Source organism: Carcharodon carcharias, chromosome 26, assembly GCF_017639515.1.
Source record: "Carcharodon carcharias isolate sCarCar2 chromosome 26, sCarCar2.pri, whole genome shotgun sequence".
Classification (NCBI taxonomy): Eukaryota; Metazoa; Chordata; class Chondrichthyes; order Lamniformes; family Lamnidae; genus Carcharodon; species Carcharodon carcharias.
In genome coordinates, this window is record NC_054492.1 from 30427102 (window position 1) to 30452852 (window position 25751).

The 25751-nt window shown below is 42.9% G+C and overlaps 1 protein-coding gene across 11 annotated transcripts in view; it reads right to left on the reverse strand.

Annotated features, from left to right (window-relative positions):
* The window catches only part of LOC121270011 (A-kinase anchor protein 13-like), a 394374-nt gene that overhangs the window by 134394 nt on the left and 234229 nt on the right, over positions 1-25751 (reverse strand). For all 11 annotated transcript variants that reach the window (XM_041175277.1, XM_041175275.1, XM_041175276.1 and 8 more), the window contains one exon: positions 7266-7399. In XM_041175277.1, coding sequence (XP_041031211.1) covers positions 7266-7399 — 134 coding nt within the window. The remainder of the gene's footprint in view (positions 1-7265; positions 7400-25751) is intronic.

The following is a 25751-nucleotide window of genomic DNA, read 5'->3' on the forward strand; positions in this document are numbered from 1 at the left end:
TAGCCCATGTGCAAAAAATTCGATCAACCTGTGCATTACCACGATAATGCACGGTGTTATATATGGGTGATGCACCAGGTTACATTACCATCCCGCTCCGCCAAAATTAGGTCAAAGCCCGCACAATAAGAGCTGCCACCTACTCACCATAATGCAGTTATCAGAGTACCTACAGCCGAGGACTCCTGAAGGTTTACAGTCCATCTCCCTTCTCCGTATGTAGTTAATTTGCACAATCTACTCAGCCACTCCCAACATTAACATAACCCAGATTTAAGGATGGTGGGGGCAGATGGAGGACACAGAGGGGAGGGAAAGGAAGGACAACAGATGCATTGAAAGCCAAGCTAAGTGAGCAGGAATTGTTGATGTGAAGAAGACATGTTCCACTAACTAGATCTCACTCCAAAAATTGGCTGTTCATTTTTGTTTTAAGGCAATTTACCAAGTGATTGCAAACTTTTAAAATGAACTGTTACTTTCAATTTCAGTTTGTAAACATGTCCGTGACCAGTGAGGAGTCCCAGCTGAAGCTATTTTTAATAAACCAGGCAGTATTCCAATGCGCTTCGAGATTAACTTTTCTACCATTTCTATTATGAGGATTCAATTATTTTTTGGCTATCTTGAACCATTTAGGAACGCTTGTAGTCTTACAGGCTGCATAAAAAGTCCAAATCCATGCTCATATTCATATTTAGGGTAAATCATTAATATCTAAATAGTTAAATGGGGCCACAGAAAAGCACCAGGATCTGTCCTTTCCAAATCTCCAAATCTATAAATTCAGACAACAGAAAAAAGTAGAAGAGGCAATTTGAAAATGAACAGCGCTAACTTTGCAGGCCATAGAGTCCCAAGGCTCATGGTTTGGATACTGCCAACTTAGAACCATTTTATTTTGGATACTGCCAACTTAGAACCATTTTATTTCTATCATATCTGTTTAAATTCCTATATTTGTACTTTGAAACAAATGCTTGTTTGGAGGGCATTCAAATTTTCCTAAGTATGCAACAACTAGCAGTTGATGGACTTTGAACATACGAAACCCTCTTCAAAACAGGTGGCTGGCCTTGAACAAATTTGTCAAAATGTGCATTTCGTTAAAAACTAGCCTTCAGTCTTTCTGTCCAGTGAGGGCTCCCTGAATTAACTTCTAATTTCAGCTATGTTATTCACGGTTCAGAATGCTTACCTCTGATTTTCTTTCTCTCCCAAGTTCATGCACTGACTCTCAGTTGTACTTCAGATACTATCTCTGTCACTGCATGATGTCATGAATTGAAGAGTTCAAACACAAAGAAGAGCAAACACCATTTAACCCATTGGGGAGCGCCCCGATCTCTGCTGAGTAATTTCCCAATAATAATGCATTTGAGAAATCACAGGCAGGGTGTTGAAACTCAAGTCCTGCATCACCAGTTAATGAAAATAATTAATTCCCCAGCTGATTAACGCAGGTCTGTTTGAATTATTTACTAAGTGGGTGCAGGATGCTGCTCCACATGCGAAGGGGAAAGTCTGCTATTAGCCAGGGCAAGATGAGTCGTAAACAAAGATGATATCACCAAGAAACCAAGCCAAGATCGTTCATTGCAGTGTTTTATATTAGCTTGTCACTACCTCTTTCAATTCACATTTCAACCACACCCTACACCAGGCGTCAACAACCAGCGCTTCTGGAACCACATGGGGCTCATTAAGGACTCATGCGCGGCTCTGAACCTTGATTGATTAAACTCATTTTGATGGTAATTAAATGGCTTGTTTCATTTGTTAAACTTTTAGCATTGTACTTGCGAAAAAGTATCATTTAATTAACTTTTTTTTTGTAAAACGTTGTTGAAATGTGTCGCTACAGCATTGTGGCTCTTCAGATGTTGCATTTTTGACTAAATTTTTAAAATGGCTCTTGTTATTCTGTCCTACACCAAACAACAACAGCGCTAAACATCTCTGATCTCTGGCTGAAAGTCAAAAAATATGAACTATACCACATAGAACAGAATCACAGAATGGTTACAACACAGGAAGAGGCCATTTGGGCTGTCATGTCCTTGTTGACTCCCTGTAAGAGCGACTTAGCTAGTTCCACTCACCCACCTTTTCACCTTTCTCTTTAGGTAATTATACAATTCTCTTTTGAAAGCCGTGATTGAATCTGCCTCCACCACACTCTCTGGCAGTGCATTCCAGATCCTAACCACTCGCTGCGTAAAAAAGCTTTTCCTCATGTTGCCTCTGGTTGTTCTTCCTATCACCTTAAAGCAATGTCCTCTGGTTCTCAATCCTTTCACCAACAGGAAATGTCTCCCTATCAACTCTGCCCAGGCCCCTCATGATTTTGAACTTGATTGTGAAAAGAACAGGGCTCATTATAGCAAATCAAGATTAAAAAAACTCATTGGTCTGGATTTAGTGGTCATAACTACAGCGTTTGCACTCATTCCCCTATGAAATTGACGGCAAATCTGGTACCCGCACATATGGCGTTAAATGCGAAAATCCAGGAGCTGCTGTCAATTGTTCCCTATTCCACCATGGTGCTCTCTTGAAGTCCCCACAGATCGCAATCTTTTAGAAATCACTGAACTGGCGACAAGTTCCCCTTTTACTCTGTAATAAACCACTCCCCGTGCCCTCAAGAAAGTTATGTCCTTTTAATGAGGTGTAACTTGGTTTTAAACAGCACACTAAGTCATATGCACTGCTGAATAATACCTGAGACCCTGGAAAACTAATTTTATGCTTCTATATGTCACAAGTTTCCATTATGATAAAAATGTCCTTGTGTAGTAAATTAAACATTTTTAAAAAATTATGATCTTTCAGATTCTAATGTACATGCCCCAATCTTTATTTATTTCTCTGTAAAACTTATAAAAAGTGATGGCCAATCAGGGCATTTTACTTCCTCTTGCTGTCAATTAGAATAGTTCAATGTAATTGGCTGCTTACCCTGCCCGATGATATCACTATTGATGGATGCCTGGAGATCCCACTGACTTGGTGCCAGATTCAAATGAATGCTCGGGAAAGGTGAAACATAAGCCACAGAGGTCGTGAGATCTTTGTAGGCGGCTTATTTTAAAGTCAGCAGCAAGCACCATCACTTAGCCACTGATTTCAAAATAAGACGTCCATGAAGATTTAGCAATCTGTGTCAAATTGGGAATGGGCACTGAATTTATCAGATCCATTTCTACCAAAAGACCATGATAATTAGAAATATTAAACACTATGCTCAGTGAGTCTTGTCTCGGGGAAGAGGAGTTACCATGGGTTTCCAAGATGACCAAGCTTAGTGAAACCTGCACTTTATATTTATTCAAAAACCACATGGCAGACATATTTTTTTATTCGCTCATGGGATGTGGGCGTCACTGGCTAGGCCAGCATTTATTACCATCCCTAACTGCCCTTGTTCAGAGGGCTTTTTCTTTTAAAAGAGTCAACCACATTGCTGTGGGACCAGGTAAGGATAGCAGATTTTCTTCCCTAAAGGACATTAGTGAACCAGATAGATTTCTGTAACAGTCGACAATGGTTTCATGGTCATCATCAGACTTTTAATTTCAGATTTTTAGTGGTGGGATTTGAACCCAGGTCCCCAGAGCATTACCCTGGATCTCTGTAATACCACTCCAGTGACAATATACCAGGCATAGAGACGGAGAGGTCTGGGAAGGGAAGTGTTGGTGATGGTCCATTTGAAGGTGAGAGAGGGGTGAAAGTTGGAAGCAAAAATTGATAAATTTTTCCAGGTCCAGACCAGAGCATGAAGCAGCAACAATACAGTCATCGATACACCAGAAGAAGAGTTGTGGAAGGGGGCCTGAGCAGGACTGGAGCAAGGAATGTTCCATATACCCCACAAAAAGAACTCGGTTTCATGCAGGTACCCACGGTCGCACTTTTTATTTGGAGGAAATGAGACAAGTTAAAGGAGAAATTGTTCAGTGAGGGAACAAGTTCAGCCAGGCAGAGGAGGGTGGTGGTGGATGGGGATTGTTTAGGCCTCTGTTCAAGGGAGAAGCAGAGATACCATCCTGGTGGGGGATGGAAATGTAGAGAGATTGGACGTCCATGGTGAAGAGGGGGTTGTTAGGGCGAGAAAACTGGAAATTGTTGATATGGCATAGAGTATCAGAGGCATCTGATATAGGTGAGAAGAGGCTGGACAAGGGGAGAGATAGGGTGAGACGGTGCTGCTGGAGAGAGAAGTCGAGTGCATACATGTGGCTGCACATGGCACTGAGTGTGGATCTCAGGATGTGGCAACTGACTTACCCCATGTGGGTTCCAACTGAAGTTACATCCCTCATGCTTCAAATCGACCCAGGATTACAGGTATCTCCAGGACATATACAACGTTCCTCGGACTGTTGTTCTTCACTGCATCCTGAGATCCGCTCTCAAGGCCATGCACTACCATATGTACACACTCAACCAGCCTCTCCAGCAGCACTGACTCAACCTGCCTCAAAGCTGTCCTTGTCCCCAGTTTCATTTTATTCTTCATCTTATCCGACACCTTAACAAGAAACTTTTTTTCTTCCTTTTACGTGTTAAGGAATGCAAGGTCAGACAACTTATTGATACCTGTACCTAATCGCCTCTTCACCATGGACGTCCAATCCCTCTACAGCTTCATCCCCCACCAGGATGGTCTGATGGCTCTCCGCTTCTTCCTTGAACAGAGGCCTGAACAATCCCCATCCATCACCACTCTCCTCTGCCTGGCTGAACTTGTTCTCTCACTGAACAATTTCTCCTTTAAATTGTCTCATTTCCTCCAAATAAAAGATGTGGCTATGGATACCCACATGGGCCCCTGTTATGCCTGTCTTTTTATGGGGTTTGTGGAACATTTCTTTCTCCAGTCCTGCTCAGGCCCCCTCCCACAACTCTTCTTTCGGTGCATCGATGACTGTTTTGGTGCCACTTCATGCTCTTGTCTGGACCTAGAAAAATTTATCGATTTTGCTTCCAATTTCCATCCCCCTCTCACCTTCACATGAACCACCTTCGGCACTTCCATTCCTTGACCTCTCCATCTCCATTTCTGGTGATAGACTGTCCACCAATGTTCATGACAAGCCTACCGACTCCCACAGCTACCTTGACTACAGCTCCTCACACCCCGCTTCCTGTAAGGACTCCATCCCATTCTCTCAGTTCCTTCGCCTCCGTCACATCTGTTCCGATGATGCCACCTTCCAAAACGGCGCTTTTGACATGTCTTCCTTTTTCCTTAACTGCGGTTCCCCTCCACTGTGGTTGACAGTGCCCTCAACCATGTCCGCCCCATCTCTTGCACCTCTGCCCTCACCCTTTCCCCTCCCTCCAGACCATGATACTTTTCACCCCACCAGCCTCCACATTCAAAGGATCATCCTCCGCCATTTCCGCCAACTCTAGCTTGATGCCACCACCAAACACATCTTCACCTCACCCTGCCCCCTTATCAGCATTCTTTAGGGACTATCCCATCCGTGACATCTTGGTCCACTGCAGCATTACCCCCAACTCCTCATCCCCTTCCCTTGGCACCTTCCTATGCAATCGCAGAAGGTGCAACACCTGCCCCTTTACCTCCTCCCTCCTCACTGTCCAAGGCCCCAAACACTTCTTTCCGGTGAAGCAGCGCTTCATTTACACCTCCTTCAATTTGGTCTACTGAATTCATTGCTCCCAATGCAGTTTCCTCTACATTGGGGAGACCAAACACAGGCTGGGTGGCCGCTTTGTGGAACACCTTTGCTCAGTCTACAAGCATGACCCAGACCTCCCTGTCGCTTGCCATTTCAACACCCCACCCTGCTCTCACCCTGTCCGTCCTGGGCCTGCTGCAATGTTACAGTGAAGCCCAAACCAAATTGGAGGAACAGCACCTCATCTTCCAATTAGGCACCTTACAGCCTTCCGGACTTAACATTCAATTCAACATCAGGCCATGAACTCTCTCCTGATCCCTTTTTAAATCCAATTTGTATTTGTTTTTTTATAATATTTATTTAATTTTATCCTTTTATTTATTTGTTCATTTTTAAAATCCATTTTTCCCAAACCCCACCCTCCCTCCACAGGGCCATCTGTCACTTGAGGAGTCATACGGACTCAAAACGTTAACTCTGTCTCTCTCTCTCCACCAATGCTGCCTGACCTGCTGAGTTTCTCTAGCTTTTTCTGTTTTTATTTCAGATTTATTTTGCTTTCATCTACTCGATTTGCTGGGTTTTCTTCAGGTGAAATGGTGGCATGCTTTCCCTCTGCTGCAAAACTAACCTGCACACAATAAGCTAATGTTGCCAATGAGCCTCAAATAACGAGCGCTGGAACCATGGTCTATTGTCCTTCCAAGTTTAGGGTGGGCACCTAAATCACGTGGGTAGGTGTTTCTGTGACTTTGGTATTAAAGGGGTTGCACAGTTAATTGAGAGGAGAGGTGCCTGCTTCAGAGGTAGGTTACACGTGGGAAGACTCACACCCACTGTCAGGCAGCACGCTTAGAGTGGAAGGTAACCTCTTCTAGCAGTTCAGTTCAGCACCTCCGAGAACAGCCTACACTAGGTCTCCATTAGGACCTTTGGTTACAGATAATGAGTATTAAGCGCTGAAAACACCTGCGTATTAGTGGATCCGGGTGCAGATCAGGTTTATCGCTACTTCCCTTCCACTCCCCTTGTTCCCTCCTTTGAGCTGTTATACGCCATAAAGAAATATAATGGCAGTGCTTCCCCACACTCCTTATTGCAAGTGAAACTCCTCTATGGAGGTTATGGAGCTATTTTATTGATGCTGGCAACAACCACATTCATTTGAGTAACATCTTTCATGGAGTTAAAAAGTCCCAAGATGTTCAGGGGAGCGCTTTCAAACAAAACATGCCTCCAAGCCACAAAGAGGTATTAGGACAGGGTACTGAACAAAGTGTAATCAAAGAGGCAGGTTTTAAGGAGCAACATAAAGGAGCAGAGACTGCCAGAGAGGTAGAGGGATTTAGGGATAGAATCTCCGAGCTTAGAGCCCAGGTAATTGAAGGCGTGACCGCCAGTGGTGGTCGATGAAAATAAGGGATGCTCAAGAGGCCAGCAAACAAACATCTGTAAACGCTAAAACCTTTTTTATTTGTCTCACTTGAGAATGATTCATAAGAGCATATTAAAAGGTCAGAGGAGGGACAGGAAAAATTAAAATATACACCACTGTGGTACAGCAACCACAAGAAGGGGAAACAGTAAAGGGAGGCTTCTCCTTACCGTCATGAACAGTTCAGCAGTCTCGGTGGTCTCATCACTGATCGCCCCATCTGAATGGCACAAAGGACGCCCAGTCACAGGCATCGATGACGTACACTCAACAACCAACTGTTGCTCAGACAACCGGTCATATCCTGATGAATAGAAAATGGTGGTCATTAACGATTGTTAACTGACCCTCCTGTCTCTCGATGTGAATCGAGCAGCCAATAAACACTAGGAGGTTTCAAAACCATAACTCACTCATTTTCAAGCGAACTTTGAAATCCCCAGTGCTTTAACTTTGAAAAGAACAGCAGCAAAACCTCCACTGACTTATCATTTTGAAGGGGGAAACCAGGTAGATAATGGGAGTTGGCGGATAACTGACAGCTCCCACGTTTCTATGGTATAGCAACACTATTCACACAAACAAGGAAAAACATAATAACAACATCAAGAGAACAAATGGCTTTTTTTTTTAAATTCATTCGTAAGATGTGGGCATTGCTGGCTAGGCCAGCATTTATTGTCCATTCCTGATTGCCCCTGTTCAGTGGGCATTTACGAGTCAACCACATCGCTGTGGGTCTGGAGTCACGTGTAGGCCAGACCAGGTAAGGACGGCAGATTTCCTTCCCTAAAAGACATTAGTGAACCAGATGGGTTTTTACAACAATTGGCAATGGTTTCGTGGTCATTGTTAAACTTTTAATTCCATATATTTATTGACTTCAAATTCCACCAAGGTGGGATTTGAACCTGGGTCCCCAAAGCATTACCCTGAGTCTCTGGATTACCAGTCCACTGATAATACCACTACACCACCTTAAAACTCACATTTAAGTGTCAAGCCATGGTTCAGTTGGTAACACTCTCACCTGAATCACAAGGTTCAAGGTTCAAATCCCACTCCAGTGCTTGAGCACAAAAATCATGGCTGACACTCCAGTGCAGTAATGAGGGAGTGTCTTCTTTCAGGTGAGATATTAAACAGGCGCCCCATCTACTTGCTTAGGTGGATGTGAAAAATCCCATTGTACTATTTAGAGGAACAGCAGCGTAGTTATCCTCAGAGCCTTGGACAATAATCTCTCAATCAACATTACAAAAATATTATCTGGTCATTATCTCATTGATGCTTGTGGGAATTTTCTGTACGCAAATTGGCTGTCATGTTCCTACATTTCAACAGTGACTACAGATCGAAAGTACCTCATTGGTTGTTAAGTGCTTTTAGACACCCAGTGGTCATGAAAAGCGCTATATAAATGCAAGTATACAAATAGTTGTTTGGTAGCACAGAACTTGAGTATTGCTAAAAAAAGGGACATGTCTAAGCTTTTTGTCTTGCACTCTTCAAGCCACTTGCAAGAATACCAATATAATTTATACTGTATGTGAAAAGAGTGCTAATCGGTTGGCAAGTGGCATTGCCATGGGAAAATCATCAATGATGGTGCCTGACAGTTAACTGCCAAGCATTGTTTGAAAGTTAAACCAGGCAATTTGACCCTGATTGGTCAAGGCATTGCCTTGAGGAATGAGTCAGCAAATGGCTGTCACTTATTTTGTTTAGCTGAAACAGGCAATGTATGTACATGTTCTTTGTGTCTGCAAAGAACAGGGCCCATGTGTATTAATATATGCAAATGCACCAAATCGCAAGTCCGAGTGACAATCTTAAATTGGTTGTCAGTGTAATTCTTCGCTCATTGGATAACGTTTGCTAAATAATCCTCAATCGCGGAATCACATCTAATGTTGGACACTATTTTGACTTTTGCAAACAGGGGCTGGTTGGGTACGGCCTGTACCCTGCCCATTGCAAACAGTGGCTGGAAAATGCTTCTTGATATGATCTGTCAGTCTTTGGCACATACAGCCTACATACCGAGCATCATAGTGACACTGAAATTCATTTACCACATCCTCAATGTGCTAAGAATTACGCTGAGAACCAGTTTGAAATTGTCAGTTGGGTTCGCAGTGTGACACATTTACTGGAAGCTACATATATTAATACATAGGGCCCTGTTCTTTGCAGACAGAAAAAACACATACATACATTGGTGCCTGTTTCAGTTAAACAAAATAAGTGACAGCCGTTCACTGACTCATTCCTTAAGGCAATGCCTTGACCGATTAGGGTCAAGCTGCCTGGTTTAAATTTCAAACAATGCTTGGCCATTAACTGTCAGTCACCAGTGATGCTTTCTTCATGGCAATGCCACTTGCCAAACAATTAGCACTCTCTTCACATGCAGTATAAATTGTTATTTTCCCCCTTATAAGGATATTCTTGTGAGCATCCTGATGAGTGCAAGACAAAAAGCTTAGGCGTGTCCCTTTCCTCAGCATTAAATGCAAGTCTTGTATAGTAGCTTCCACAACCTCAGATGTCTCAAAGCAATTCAGTGTAATTACCGCTGTAATTTAGGAAACATAGCAGTTTATTTGCACACACAGCAAGCTCCCATAAACAGTAAGTAATAAAGGACAAGATAATATGGTTAAGTGATGTTGGTCAAGGGATGAATATTGGCCTGGATATTTGGGAGAACTCCTCTGGCTCTTCTTCGAAATAGTGCCATGGGATCTTTTAGGTCTGCCCAAGGGGGTACTCAGGGCCAGGGTTTGAAGATAGGGGTACGGAGAAAAGAAGCTGGCCCCTCAGGTGATGTCCAATACAAGGGCTCATCCTGTAAGAACACTGATAGGTCATCAGTGTGGCAGACCACAGACCAAGGTTCTCAGAACTGGAGCAGCACCAAGGTAGAACAGAATAAGTGAGAAAATGAGTCAAGAAGGGTTGGCGATCCCAGCTGTGCACTTGAAAAGCTCGTACCCTCTGGAGGGAAAGGAAGCTCCGAAACACCGCAGCTCTATTAAGGGGTCTTAACGTGGATGTTTTGTGTGATTATTGGTTTTGATAAACAACACATTTGACCTGTTTAAATAAGTTAAGGTGGAGGATTATCCCCTCGTCAGGTGGGCACGGTGGACAGGCCCAGGAGTGGCAGTGCAGCGGCCCACCATCTGTGACCGGGCTACGACCACAATTTCACGCTGGCTGGCCAGCTGACGGTCAGCCAGCGTGAATCTGCAACGCTCAGCGCTGCCAGGTTTTGGCGCGGGGGGGGGGGGGGGAAGAAGTGAGAGGAAGAGGGGCGAGGGGAAAGGGGGGCGAGCGCGGAAATCCGTGCAGGTGCACTGGTGCGATCGCAGAAAGCTTTCCTGAAGGCACAGGGCTTTAAAAAAAAAAAAAAAAAATAAGGTAAACACGTCCCCTCACGTGACTCTACGAGGCAGGGGCATGTTATAAATGAGATTTAAACATTTTTATTTCATTTTTAATTAAACATCAGAAACCTTGTCCCGCCCACGGATGAAGTGTCCTCAAAAATCCAAAGGCCGTTTGACGTTTTTGCCTGCCGCCAACCACAAGGTTGGACGGGAAGGGAAAAATTCAACTTAATTAATGGGCTTAACATGCCTCTTAATTGATGGTGGGCATGTGTGTCCGCCGACCGAAATATCACATGCCATTTCACGCTCGTGGGTGTTGGGCATGTGCCCGCATGGCAAGGTGAAAATTCAGCTCATGATGTTTGTAACCACCTCAGTGGTTTAATGGCGGGAATGATACAGACGGGGAATTAAAATGGAAGACATTAAAATAATTGGAACTCATCTTCAGTTATGGATTGGGATAGGGTGGGGTGGGGTGGGGTGGGGTGGGGAGGGGTTAAACCCCGCCCTCTGCTCGGACAGCCACCACAGCGAAGAACAGGAACTTTCTACAAACTCGCATCTGAACAATGGTCTCAACCGTAACCCGCTGCAAAATCCACACCCTTCCCTTGAGCAGAGTTTTTTTTTTCCCCCAAACCTACTTGGTTCCTTCAGAAATTTATTTGATCTCTGAATAGGAAAGGTTCAGGATTTTCTGGGGGGGGTTGGGGGGGGGGCGGTGGAGGGGGTGTGTGTGTGTGTGTGTGTGTGTGTGTGTGTGTGTGTGTGTGTGTGTGTGTGTGTGTGTGTGTGTGTGTGTGTGTTTGTGTGTGTGTGTGTGTGTGTGTGTGTGTGTGTGTGTGTGTGTGTGTGTGTGTGTTTGTGTGGGGGGGGACTGGTTATAAACCCACAGATTACCGGTACAGAAACATTTCAAAAACAAACAGAAATGAAAGCACGCACCACCCCCCCCCCACACAACCCCAAGGGTCAATTCTCAAGAAGAAAACAGGTCCAAGTCTTCACCTAGTACCCAGAATTAAACATGGTTTGTTTCACCGTATTCCCTCACTCAAGCTCCACTCCTGGATTTCAGTACACACCCTCGGCTGTAATTTCACTGCAGAATCGAGAGAGTTCCACATTGTTAAATATTAAACCCAAGGGCTGTCTGCCTGTTCCTGTGATGCAGGTAGGTCTTGAAGAACCCAGAGCACTACTCAAAGGGGAGTTTTTTTTTCTAATTCTCGAGCTAAGATTCCTCCTTCAGCTATCGATTAAATAGCCTGTTAGCCTGTTTTTAAATCTCTTTCACAGTCCGAGAGAGCTTGGTGTGTGCAAAGTGGTGACTGCACTTAAATCAATAATGACACCACTTCATAAAGTAACTAGTTGGTAGTGAATCACACTGAACACCCTGAGGGTTGTGATAGAATGTTCCATAATTGAAAATTGTTTCTTTTGCTATTTTATTATTTTTTTCCCCCTCAATTTAGATCTGGAAACAGACTAAAAGCACATCAAGTGAGTCGCCTTTCTGAAATACTTTACGCCACAAATCAAAGGATCCAGAACCCAGGATTTAGTTCTAACAGGTGGTGATACTGCATGCAGACTACCGCCCAGCCTTTTCCCACACCAGCTTTCTCTAATTACTTAACTTCCAATCTACAGCCAAACGCTAGTGAATTTGCTACATGAACAGTTACAAGGGAAGTTTTGGAAACCCAAGTGACATAACCATGGAAAGTGTGCCGCAAAGGCCTGGCAGCACTGCCGTCTTGTTGCATTCTGCTTGTTTGGATAATGCGCTCACTGCCCCAAGGAAGAACACTACCCAGCTGTGTATTACAGGAGGAAGCATGACTCTGATTCACAGCTTTTAACTTGGCTGAGTGCGACTCTCGGAACTCTGCTAATTAGAGGATGGCCAAGTCCAATTGCTTCTGACTTTTTATCCCTGGAAAAATAAACTGTGCAGAAAGGAAAGGCATTGAAAAGCTACGTGAGCTTCACGAGTGAGATCCACCCAGTGAACCAGCTTTAGTATCGAGAGTGACTGATGAAGCTCGTCGCCGGTAGCTAGCTCTCTATTCAGGCACTTCAAAAGCATTTAGGTTACAACACTATATGTTCCAAACTAGCAAAAGGTGACCTACAAGCTTAAGAAAAGCTGACAGCTCCCAAAAAACAATTACCACAAATAGTTGTGTGGTTGCTTCCTGATGCTGTTACTAAATGTTGAGCCAAAACCAGTGCTCAGTAGAAAAACTGAACTAAAAGATATCCCATAACGTTTCCATTAAAAAATCCTATAATGAGTATTTAACCAGTAAACATTTAAATGCAACTTTTTCTCTACAGAAAACAGTTGTCCAAAATTATAGTCCATAAATATTAGAATGCAAAGCATCCACAGGGCACTCAGGACTCATAGATGCAACTTTCATAAAACAACTGAAAGGCCAACTGGAAATGGATAAAACCCATTCTCTGTCAAAAAGCCTAAACCGCTCATAGGGCACATACTTCGTATTTAACGTCAGTTCCAAAGCCAATTTCTTTGGTAGGTGGGAGATGGTGATAGGTGCAGATAATACTTTTATTCTCTCTAATGCATATGGCTCAAAGTGGGAAAATATTTTAGAGACCAACATTTTACACTACCTGAATCAGGGATGCTCCATTTATCACCATTTATTTAAGTACTGGCTGAAAGACGATCATTTTCCTTAACTCACGTTATATGACCCAGTAAGTAAAATGATAAATTTTGGCAAAGACAGCTCTTTGGAAGTTTGTATGCAGAGTTAAAACTGTTTCCATTACAATCAGCCTTTCAAAAGATGACAGACAGACAGAGACACACACAAATAAGCTGACTCTTTCATGGAGTTTTAGTTTCCCTGAGGCATACTGTACCTGATGGAGAGAGGGTGGGTGGTCACAGCCTCCAGTAAAAGCTTATTCCAGAAATTCTACTTCTGTTTTCTTTACCTTAAAGCTGACGCTCTTGTATTAGCTCTCTGACTGTATGGGTGAAAACTGGAGAAGCCCAGCCATTCTTTCCAGCTTAATTTTTCCTGAAGATTCTCCCAGTGTCAGGCTGTCTCAGAGGGAGTGTTCTGGACAAGTGATGGGCATTACCAACTGTCGATTTGCTCTGTGAATAGGTTTTCCTGTTCCATGCGTGTGGTCACACAGCAAGTTTTGCACTATCAAGAAAGGATCGACAAGCTGGGTCTCTTTTCTCTCGAAAAAAAGACTAAAGAGCGACCTAATTGAGATCTTTAAAATTATGAAAGGCTCTGTTGGAGTGGATAGAGAGAGAATGTTTCATCTTGTGGGAAGAGCATAACTAAAAGGTCATCAATATAAGATCTCTCCTCAGGTACCATGCCCGCGGGACAGGGTGCTGTCAACCATGGACCTCCATGTTAATCTTGCTCTGGAGGCATGGATGGTCATTGAGAAATCCAATAGGAATTCATAACAGTAGTGAGAAGGTGAAACTTGCTACCACATTGGGTGGTTAAAGCGAATGATATAGATGCATTTAAAAGGAAGCTAAATAAGCATATGAGGGAGAATGGAATACAGGGTTATGAAGATGGATTTAGATAAGCAAAGATGGGAAGAGGCTCAGTGGTGTATAAACACCAGCATCGACTGGTTGGGCCAAACAACCAGTGCCAGATATCCTACGTAACCTTATGTAGTGGCAGCTGTCACTTTATATATTCAGGTAATGCACCTACAACGATGCTGGTTACATCTCACGAAGGGTCATCCTTTTTACGCAACATCAAAGAATATAAACAACAGCAAAGTGCCACAGATGCTGGCTAAAAACAGAAAATGCTGGCGATACTCAGGTCAAGCAACACCCTTTTAAATCAATTGACTTGCAATGTTAACCTGTTTTTTTTTTCTCTCTCCACAGAAGAGCTGTCTGAGCTGCTGTTCCCAGCATCCTCAGTTTTAATTCGATAAAACACACACACACACACACACACACCAAAACTACAGGAATTTTAAAATAAGCCCCATTCAAAAGATTACAAAAATACATATTCCACTTAAAGTCATTATTTATGTCACAAGGGATACACTCAAGACCTGGATGTGATGCAAAAAAAAAGGCCACTAGATGGATTTCTAATATCACAAGGTCTTTGCCTATTTTACCTTGAAATGGATGACTAACAGATGACTTCACAAGATTAGCTGTAACTCAGTGGGTAGCATTCTTGCCTCCCCATCAGAGGTTGCAGGTTCAAGGCCACGCCAAAGGCTTTGGTAAAGAAATCTTGGCTGATACTTCAGTATAGTGCCTGTGGCAGTGCTGCACTGTTGGCGATGCTATCATTCAGATGAGACCTTGAAACAAGGCCCTGTCTGTCCCTCATGTGGCTATAAATGAACTCATGGCACTATTTCAAAGAAGAGCAGAGGAGTTAATCCAGGTGTCCTGGTCAATACTTATCCCTCAGCATCACCAGAGACAGATTCTGGTTACCACAATGCGGTTTGTGGGACCTTTCTGTGCGCAAATTGGCTGCCATGTTTCCTACATTATAACAGAGAACATGCTTCAAAATGTACTTCACTGGCTATAAAGTACTTTGGAATGTCACGAACATTGCACTTAATTCTTGTAAGCTTCACAAATACTTCCCATCTACTTCAGCATATCCACCATTTTAGTAAGTAATGCCACTGGAGACAGGATTTATAACCATACATATATATATCTATAGAACAGAAAAAGTAAATCTGAGATGCAATTTCACAGTAAGCTAAATCAGGGGCACAAGAGGGGAGAGAATTCAGAATTAATGGTAGTAAGTGCTTCTTCAACATTGTTCAAGAATGGAGCGCTGTTTAAACTAGTGGAGACAAAATTATTGGAATTGTATATTTTTAAAAAAAAGAAACATTTGGATGCTGTGCAGGGGAAGCAGAGGTTTTTTTCGAATGGATGACCAGCCTACCTCATCCGCATTTATCTTATAATTTTGAACCTCGCCCAACCAGCCTGTTCAATGTAACGCAGACATGTTCGTCACCGCATCATAGCTTGTTTAATGTTCCGGGCTTTTTTTTTTTGCGGGGTAATTATTTATCAGGCAGCTCTAGTTAAGAACTTGTCAAAACAGAAAATGTTTGGTCAGGTTTAAGTTGAAAGTTCTCCCAGCCTATGCTGTTTGTGTACACCAGGAAGGGGTGTATAATTTGCAATAAACAGGAATTAAATCACCAGGTGCAGCCTCACTAAAAGCTATAACTGCAGTTGACATAACAAGGTTTAAACACGGAATCCCATCAAGACTAATTTCAGTGCATACATTAAATATGGTCTCTTCAAACTCGTTAGTCTTATTAATTTAAAGAGGTACATAAGTTTCTGCAAAACTTTGCAACACAAAGGTTTGGATATGATCTGGAAAGAAAAAGGCAGGAAGGAATTGTATTTATCTAGCACCTCTCATGGCCTCAGGACTGAAGTGAAAGGAATTGTTTGCAGCCAATGAATTACTTTTGAAGTGTAATCACTGCCAATGTTCCCTCTTAAGCTGTGCACCTGTGCAGCCATATGCAAAGGTTTGTCAAGTGCTGCGCACTTAATCATTACAGCCCCGTACATCCTGATGGTTAAATGAGGTTTACTTCTACTCTAGCCCGCGAGCAATGAACAGGTAGACATCCCCACAACAGGAAATTAATGGACAAGAGCCAAGCCAAACCTGATTAATCAGGTGGAATTAACAACCGAAATTCGTTCGTGTCAGTTCCTGAAGCACTCGCCTTTCCTGTGGCCTGCTTGCTGCTTCTCTCCCTGTCCCTCCTGCTTTCCAACCCTCCTGGAAGGAGGCGGCAAGCGGGACAATTGGGCAGCAGGATGGTAGGGGAGGGAGATGGGAAGCGGGAGGGAAGTGGTGAGTGGGAGGGAGGTGAGTGGGAGGGAGGCGAGAGGGAGGGGCGATGAGCTGCAGGCAGGAAATAGCAAGCAGGAGGTAAGAGCTAGTAAATTATTAAGAGTTGTTAAGTTATTTACAAGTTAGTAAGAGGATTTATTGCCCAGTTAATACCAGTGATGTATTGAGACCATAAAACATAGGAGCAAAAGTAGGCCATTTGGCCCATCGACTCTGCTCCACCATTCAATGAGATCATGGCTGATCTGAAATTCCTCAACTCCACTTTCTTGCCTTTTCCCCATAACCCTTGATTCCCTTACGGATTAAAAATCTGTCTATCTCAGCCTTGAATATACTTAATGACCCAGCTTCTATAGCCCTTTGCGGTAAAGAATTCCACAGATTCACTACCCTCCGAGAAAAGAAATTCCTCCTCATCTCAGTCTTAAATCGGTGACCCCTTACTCTGAGATTATGCCCTCTAGTCCTAGGCTCTCCCACTTATTCTGCTGCAACTGGCTTTGCAGAATTAACAAATGGAATTTGATACCAAAGACGTTCGACACATTAGAAACGCACGGGGCAGAATTTTACATACGGCGTGGGTGCACGCGTGTGGGTGCACGCCTGACATGTCCGAGCGTGAAATGACCTGCGATGATGTCAGGCGTGCATCCCGCGCCGTCGCGATATTTCGGTTGGCGGGCATGCGCCGGAGTCGTCTGCGCGCCCGCCGATAACGGAAAGGCCTGTTAAGGCCGTTAACTAGGTAATGAAGTTGCATCGTACACTGCCTGTCCAGCCTAGCGGTTGGTGGGCAGGTGACAAGGCCCAAGCGGCCTTTACGTCTTTTAGGAAACCTCATCCACGAGCGGCATGAGGTTTCCTAAAGCTATTAGGAATTAAATAAAACCTTTATTTTCTAAGTAAAAACATGTCCCGTCTCATATGACACAGCCACATGAGGGGACATGTTTCATTAAATTTTTCATGTCTTTATTTATTTTTTTAAAAAGCGCTTCAATCTCGCTGAGGCAGCTCCATGCAACTGCGTGCTAGGCCCGGCTCTCCCTCCGGCTCCCTCCGCCTTCGCCCCCCCCCCCCCCCCCCCCCCCCCACAGGTAGCGCACAGCGCTGCCGCGTGCGATCCATGTAGGGCAGGCCTTAATCGGCCTGCCCGCGTGAAATCGCGGTGCGGGGCCAATCGTGGGCAGCAGTCATCTCCGCAACTGCTCCCGCTGAGCCCGCCCGGCCAATGGAAAATTCTGGCCGAGGTCATTTCCAGGGAATTTATGAAAAGTTTTGGATTCCTAGCCCAGACCTTGCAAAGGCTCCTGTGAAGTTATCACATGGGACATTTTAAACTGTGTATAATTACAAATACTACCTCTCCCCAATTCTTTTCTGTGTGCATTGAGAGAGACAGTTCACTTTAAGAATGGTGAACAGGTTTCTTACATCACAATGCATAGATTTTTAACCTAAAGAGATCTGTAGGTGGAATAATTGCCACGATGCCCCCAAAAGCAACCTCCTCCTGGGATTCCATTCTCTCTTCACTACAACTCTCTCTCTCTCTCTCCCAGCTCTCTTCAATATTCACTTAATTTACAGGGACTTTGTGTCTCTCTGATCTTCACCGTCCAGTTCACAAGACCCAACCTCTCTCCAATTTCACAGAGGCATTTTACCTATTTTCCTCACTATTCATAGTAGCTTTGAGTAAAGAAAACACTCAATAAGCTGAAAAAATAAAAGTTGCTTTTTCCACATTTTCTGCCAATTCAAAATTCAATTCCTTAGATCCTCTGACTCTTTCTATTTTGAGTTTGTCAAACTGAAACAAAAGCTCCTTGTCTTGTCTTGAGCCATTGCTACCAATTCAACTTCTCTTCGGTCAAATGATTAAAATACAAGCTACAATATAAAAACTAACAAATGCCTCTCTCTTGTATGGTAGTGTAGTGGTTATGGTGCTAAACTTAAAAGTTCAAATGCCACCATGGAAAGTTTAAAATTGAATTCAGCAAATCTGGTAATTTGAGGACTAGCATGTTACCCTGTCAATGGCTTCCTTGCCGATAATAATGATGAATCTTCTTCTATATCTCTGATAACTTTTTAAAACTATAGGTTTTCTTTTGTTTCCAACGGTGGCCCAAATTATCTTGTCCTTATTGCCCATAAAATTTATTCCGTACATGGATGGATAAAAAGTAGAGGGAACATTGAGCACTGCTGTAATGGGCACAATGTTGCAACCAATTTGCACGAAGAAAACACCCACAAACGTCACTTGATAATGACTAGGTAACCTGCCTTCTTTGGAATGATATTGATTGAGGGATAAACATTGGCCAGGAACCTGGGGGAACTCCCTTGCTCTTCTTCTAATTAGGATTTTTTACATTCAACTGCAAGCAGAAGGGGTCTTGGTTTAATGTCTCATCTGAAAGATGCCACTCCCTCAGTACTGCTTTGGAGTATCAGCCTAGATTTTTGTGCTCAAGTCTCTGGAGTGGGACTTGAACCCACAACCTTCCAATACTTTGTAAACAAATGACAATGGGCGTTATGTTTCATACATGAAAAATAACACTTCACTCTGCAAAGTCCTAGTCCATCTAATTTATTGCTCCAGTATCTGAGGAGATCTGAATGCTGGACAGGATATAGGAAAGAGCTTGTTAACAGGAGAGTCCTTCTTTTCCCCCACTTCATGGATGTCAACATGGCCAGTGCTCTCCTGGATTTCATTTGTTCTAACCAAGCTGCAAATACATCAACTTACACCCATTTCTCTGCCTCCTCACCGTATCGTAAGGAAGGCTCATTTCTGTAATAACAGCATTAGTCCTAGACATGTTTCCCATTTCTGCTGGAAACCTGGGTTTCTTTTGGTTTCCTCTTATAATGGACAGGGTAGGCTGGGCCACTCAAAAATTACAGCATGGGAACCAGCCATTGAGATCCTTCTAGCTGTGCCAGTACTAGCTCTCCAATTGTATTATCTGCCCAAATCCCATTTCCTGGTACTTTTGCCATATCCTTTAATGCTTTTCATTTTCAATAACTCACTCAATTCCTTTTTGAATGATATTTCCGCCTCTGTCATATTTACAAAGAAGTATTCCGTGTTCTCATAACCCTCTGAAATGTTTCTCCACAAACTTCATTCACCTTCTGATAACCCTGACGCCATACATTTTCCTTCTGACTCAAACAATGGAGAACACGCCCCCACTTTAAAAAAAAAAGCCCTCATCGGTGCTCTTGACCACCAGCTAGAAGGCACAAGGAGATGACCTGATGGCCCAGCCAATGCTGGAATCCTCAAGACTGCAAATGTAGAAAATTTATCCCAACTGGGATGCCACTGTGCTACTTTATTCTATAACGAAGTAGGTCAGCAAGTGGTGCATTATAAGACAGGTTCCCAGTGCACCAATCCTGTCATCTTTCCATTCTACATCTAACATTCCGCTGGATGGGATCTCGACTTAACATCTCATCTGAAATGCAGCTCTTAGATTATGGCCTCAATTACTAGTGTAGTATTTAAACTCTCTACCTTCAGACCCAGAGGCAAGACCACTAGCTAGAACCTGAGCCATGCTCACAATAATCCCCCATTTCTACATTGATTGATACTGATAAACTCTCTTCCATGTATGACCCTTATCCTAGCCAGGACAAAACATTTCCAGTCAAATAATCATTAGGAATGTGTATACAAGGGTTTCTTAGACTGAAAGCTTAATATGCTAATAACCTGAATTCCATCCTCCACTTTGCCAGTTTTTATGTTTCAGGATCCCAGCCCTTTTCGAGGTTTGAACTTTGCTGTGCTCAAACATATCTAGTTTTCGAATGTTTGTTTTATGCTTACTCATCTGACTGTAGCTTCCACCAAATACTCCACCCAAAGGAGTTCCTCCACAGAAGGAGGGAGAGGAAGGATCAAAATGTCATCGGCCTCAGTAAATAGGGTGGAGCCATTGCATCAAACAGGAAGAAACTTTGATCATTGTCTGCAGAAAAGCAGAGTTTATACTGGCAGTCCCTATTTTGCAGTGGGAAACTGATCCATTTAAGAAATACTAAATTATAACAAAATCATATTGTTTCAACCGCTGGATCTGATGAGCAACCTAAGAAATAGTACTGCTTCTGTCTGACGGTGCCTTTTAGGTGGAATGGTATAGCTGAGGCCTTTCTTCTACTCTTTAGCAATACAGTACAACTTGTCAGGAGGATTAGGTTTGCAAGGGCAACAAAAAGGTGCATCATTTGATAAATTGGGTAGCTTTTCACTTCTATCAGTTCATTGCTGAAGTTGTTACATAAATTACTTTCTTCTTAACAAACCTTCCCTTCATGGGAGCCAAGAAATGCAAAGGAAAAAATATGGTGAAGGACTCAACGCAGAATGCAAATTCTGGTGTCAATCGCCAAAGAATAATGATTTCCATTGTGACTTCTGCACAAGTGGACCCTGTGATGTCTAGCCATAACATCCAGGAAGTTTCATAGAGCCCATGTGCAGTTAGCTCACCATGGTGGAGGCTATAATGGTAGTTTGATTATTGACTTCCTGGTCCTGATGGTTTTTGAGCAAAGGATAATCAATTAAGGTTTAGGCTCATGATGGCTCTCCAATAACCCCCACTGGAAAACAAGTGTGTAAGGATGATAGAGAACATTAGCGTCAGACTCTGCTGTAAGAGATCATCCCACCCCCTCAAAATATTTGAATAGTGTGCCAACAACTAACTGCCTCAACTACCAGATGTAGATGGGCACCTGAAAATGGTCCAAGAGGAATTACCGATCATGGAACCTTACACCCACAAGAGTAACCACCTTCAAAGAGGGGGGAGAGAACAGAGGTCAGGAAGAAGGGAGGGGGAAGAATGCACCTATAATGGGGGGCTCGAAATCAAAGTGCTTCATGGCTACAAAAGACAACTTTATTCATAGCTGCTCTTATGTATTACGGTAGATGATTATCCTGTCTATAAAATTTCTAGCTGCTGGGAGCATAATTATTTTGATTAAGTAGTTTGGTTCAATTTTAGTATTCACAAAGCCTTGTGAGTTGATCATGTGAGCCTGCATCTAGTGGGCTGAATACTGTGGGAATGTGTAACTGGCACTCTGCCTGAAGTGCAGCAAACCTGGTTCTCCTGCAGGATAGGGTGGGGATGGAGAGGAGGATACATTAACTGGAGGTCTGGGACTCGAGCCAGATCTTTGCTGCAAACATTGCCAAAGTTATAAAAATATAAATCTGGGTTTTCATTAGAAGGAATGAATAACATTGCTTTCCCTTTATATTTTGGGGCCCTTTTTTTGTAAATGTAGAAATATGGATGAAGATCCAAGGCTCATAGTATAGGACCAAGATTGAAAAAAGTAGGAGGAGAGATGAGGAAAATTAAGAGGTGGTAGTCTGGTAATGCCAAACTTGGATTTTATAAGCCTGTGAGTTACTGAAGGGTAAGAAGACTGAGGATAGTGTTTTCGATCTTGGTAGTCAATTTCCATTGATATCTGTGGCTCAGTGGTAGCACTTTTTCAGTCAGAAAGTTGTGGCTCCAAGCCCTGAACCAGGGACTTCTAGGGCTGACATTCAAGTGCAGCATTGAGGGAGTGCTGCACTGTCAGAGGTGCTGCCTTTCAGATGATCCGCACTCTCAGATGGACAAAAAAGGACTCATAGCATTATTTCAAAGAAGAGCAGGGAAGTTCTCCCTGGTGTCTGTGTCAATATTTATCCCTTAACCAACGCTACTAAAGCTTAATCTGGTCATTATCACCTTGCTGTTTGTGGGATCTTGCTGTGTGCAAATTGGTACACCAGTTTCCTACATCAAAACAGTGCCTACACTTCAAAAATAGCCCATCGGTTGGGAAGCTCTTTGGGATGCCCTGAGGTCATGAAAGGTGCTATATAAATGCAAGTCTTTCTTTCTTCCTTCTAATGTTAAATATAAATTCCTGGACTATATTCTGTGAAGACACTCAAAACACAAAGCAATGTTTGTCCATTCAATTTCTTTGTAGCTTTTAGCTGGCACATTTTTCCCTACAAAATTATTGAATGGTCACCACACAGAGGAGGCCGTTCAGCCCATTACATCTGTGCTGGCTCTTTCCAAGAACGACACAGCTAGTCCCACTCCCCTGCCCTTTCCTCGTCGCCCTCCAATTCTCTGTGTTCGGGTGCTAATCCAATTCCAATTTGAAAGCCGTGAATAAATCTGCCATCGCTACGCTTTCATGCAGTGTATTCCAAATCCAAACCACTCAGTGCGTAAATATGTTATTCCTTATGTTGTCTTTGGTTCTTTGGCCAATCACCTTAAATTTGATCCCTCAGGTTCTCAATTCTTCCGCCAACGGGAACACCTCTTTACCTATACTGTCTCGACCCCTCATACGATTGATCCTACCCCACAGTAATAAAAATTCTGTAAATTTAATTATATTTAAAAATTGAACACAGGATTTCCATTATTTGCCGAAGCTCGGAATCGCACCACTGCACAATAAATCATGGCTGAATTCAGGGCTCAACTTTGTTTTGTTAAAGCTGCAGCGTACAAGAAAAGGCACGGATGCTTTTCTCATGCCTCATTTTATCTTTCATGGACACTTAGGTGGTGGTTAGTGCACAGAAGGAGGCCATTACAGAACACAGAAGGAGGCCATTCAGCTCATCTTGCCAGTTCTGGCTCTTTGAAAGAGTTATCCAAATGTCCAATTAGTGCTACTCTCCTGCCCTTTCCCAATAGCCTGCAAGGTATTTATCCAATTCGATTTTGAAAGTCACTATTGAATCTGCTTCCACCACCATTTCAGGCAACACATTCCAGGATGTAACAACTCACTGCATAACAAAAAAAATTCTCATCTCTCAATTCTATGTGCTCTTTCTCTCACCTGCATTTTCAGTACGTTGAAGTCAAGACTTGACACACGGTCTCCCATTTGAACTTATTCCTTTCCAGGAGCTCAGACTGTGGCATTCCTCACCTATTAAGACTTCCCTGGCCCTAAGCAGAAAGCGCTACCACCAAACAAATATTCAAATGCAATTTATGTACGTTTCTAGCGTACTCCTGACATCACAAACCAAAAGCTGTGACAGTGTGCCAGGGAGGAAAAAAAATGCCGGAAGTTGACAGATATCTTTGCTCCTGCACAGGCCTGGAATAAATACAAGGTGACTGGGGCTACAGGTGCATCTGTGGCACAAGGGTCAGAGGTGCCTGCAGGTCAACGGTCCCCTTTCTGGGGTAGCCCCTTCTCTGTCAATGTTATTCATACCCGGGTCCTGCCTCTACTGTATGATTCGAGCCACTATGCACTGCATGGTGAATTCTCACTGGAATGGAAAATTCCTACTTACAGCATAAACCATGAGTGGCAATAAGGAGAAGGGCAGGGAATAAAGAGGAGAAATAAGGATGCAGAAACTGAGGAGCTGTGGTGGAGTGGCACAGAGGGATAGAGAGTTAGGAAGATGCAAACACAACAGGGTTATGGTCTGGGACGAACGAATGCATGTTTAACTCAGATGGTGAAGAAACAAGGAAGGATTTTGACAGAGATGGGGAAGACTGCAACCATTAGCTGGTGTGGAGGGGCAAGAACTGAGGCAGATGGGAGAGAAGTACCAGCATGAACAGAAAATGGAAGAAAGCTTCCAGTTTTTAATTTGAAGGCTGAAGAGAGAGTTTGTTGCTGAATGGAGTGGGGAGATAGATGGGGGCCAATTCTCGGATCTCAGTCTGGAAGGGTTCAGTACAATTGTAAACTGAGGTGGAGCACTGGAGATGAAATGAAGAAATAATCGGTTTAAAAATCCAAACTATTATTTTTCCACTTCAATTTAAAATTTGCTAGAATACGCTTAAAATAAAAGTTCAAAATTTTCCATTGAGCTCCCATAAAATATATCAAAATCTGGCACACTGCACAACTGAGAGGAAGTGAGCAGTTGTAAGTTTGCTATCTATACCCTTGACTAAAATGATGTCATTGTCAGTTAGAAGAGATTTGAATTACATTTTTCCAGGATTGCATTTTTTTTAAAACAAGAAGCAAAATGAAATCGCTTAGTCATAGATGAATCTGCTGCTTGAGAAGATACAATAGAAATAATTCATTCCCAAATGGCAACTTGAGTGCTGTTTTCAATAAAATTAATCAAAAGTGCTAATGTTTGGAAGAATAAATACGTTGGGGCATGTTCTTTACAGATCATTGCAAATATAGGTAGGTGTGCTAAACTGAGTGAAAATATATTTTCTGTGGAACGCATGACCCAGAATCTTCCTACAAAAATAAATTTTGTGCCTTCAACATTGGTATTTCCCCTTTGGGCTTTCATATATTTACATCTTTTCTCTGTAATACAAGTTAAGCAATACTAGCATCTTAACTTACTGGCTTTCACATTTCAGAGACATATAATCAGGGCCTTTCTTCAGTTGTCAGCTTTTTGGAGGGGGTGTTTGAAAATAATTCCTTTTAGTTTTCTATAGGACCATACAGATTTTCATTGTGAATGCCTTTGTGTAGTTCCACTGTTTTGCTGCCTTCAGAGTGACCATACTGACAGTGTTGAGTCATTTAAAAATTAAATTACAACGGAGGTAGCTCCAGCTATCACCATCGCTGCCAATATTTGCACATTGGAAATTCTACACTATGCCAATGTTAGGCAACACAAGGCATACAACAGAAAAACTGGAAATTCACAGCAGGTCGGTCAGCACAGAAAGGCAAGGTCAGATTAATGCCATACATTGGACTCAATTATCAAAGTGGCTCCTTTCTTCTTCTCTTTTGTGACTGTATTCTTCCCTTAGTCAGCTTGTTACTCTATCATTTCATCACCCGCTACTGGCTATGACTTGTTGTACAAGGTTCTCAGGATCATGGCCAATGTGCCGATCTGTCTTCCAGGACCTGTTGTATGTTTGTAGTGTTTTCTGTTTCTAACTGAAAATTTCCAACACTTTTGTTGAACCTCATCAAAATAAAGACAAATGGTTTATGTGCCTCCTGAGACATGAAGGTTGCCACATGTGCAATTTGGCAACATCACTTGGTTGACACAGAGGGGATAGCGGGTGGGTACCAATTAGCAGCAGCTTGGGAAGCTGCTCATCAGTAGCAGAAACATCATAGACCTAGGCAGTAAATGCCAAAGAGAAACAGTCTTTCCTTATGAACCTAAACTAATAGAGGCCTAGATTATTGCTCTAGTATAAAACGCTGCACATCCATCATTAGCTGTTTTCAGTCAAAGCACAAAAGGTGCCACACCTCACATCTATAG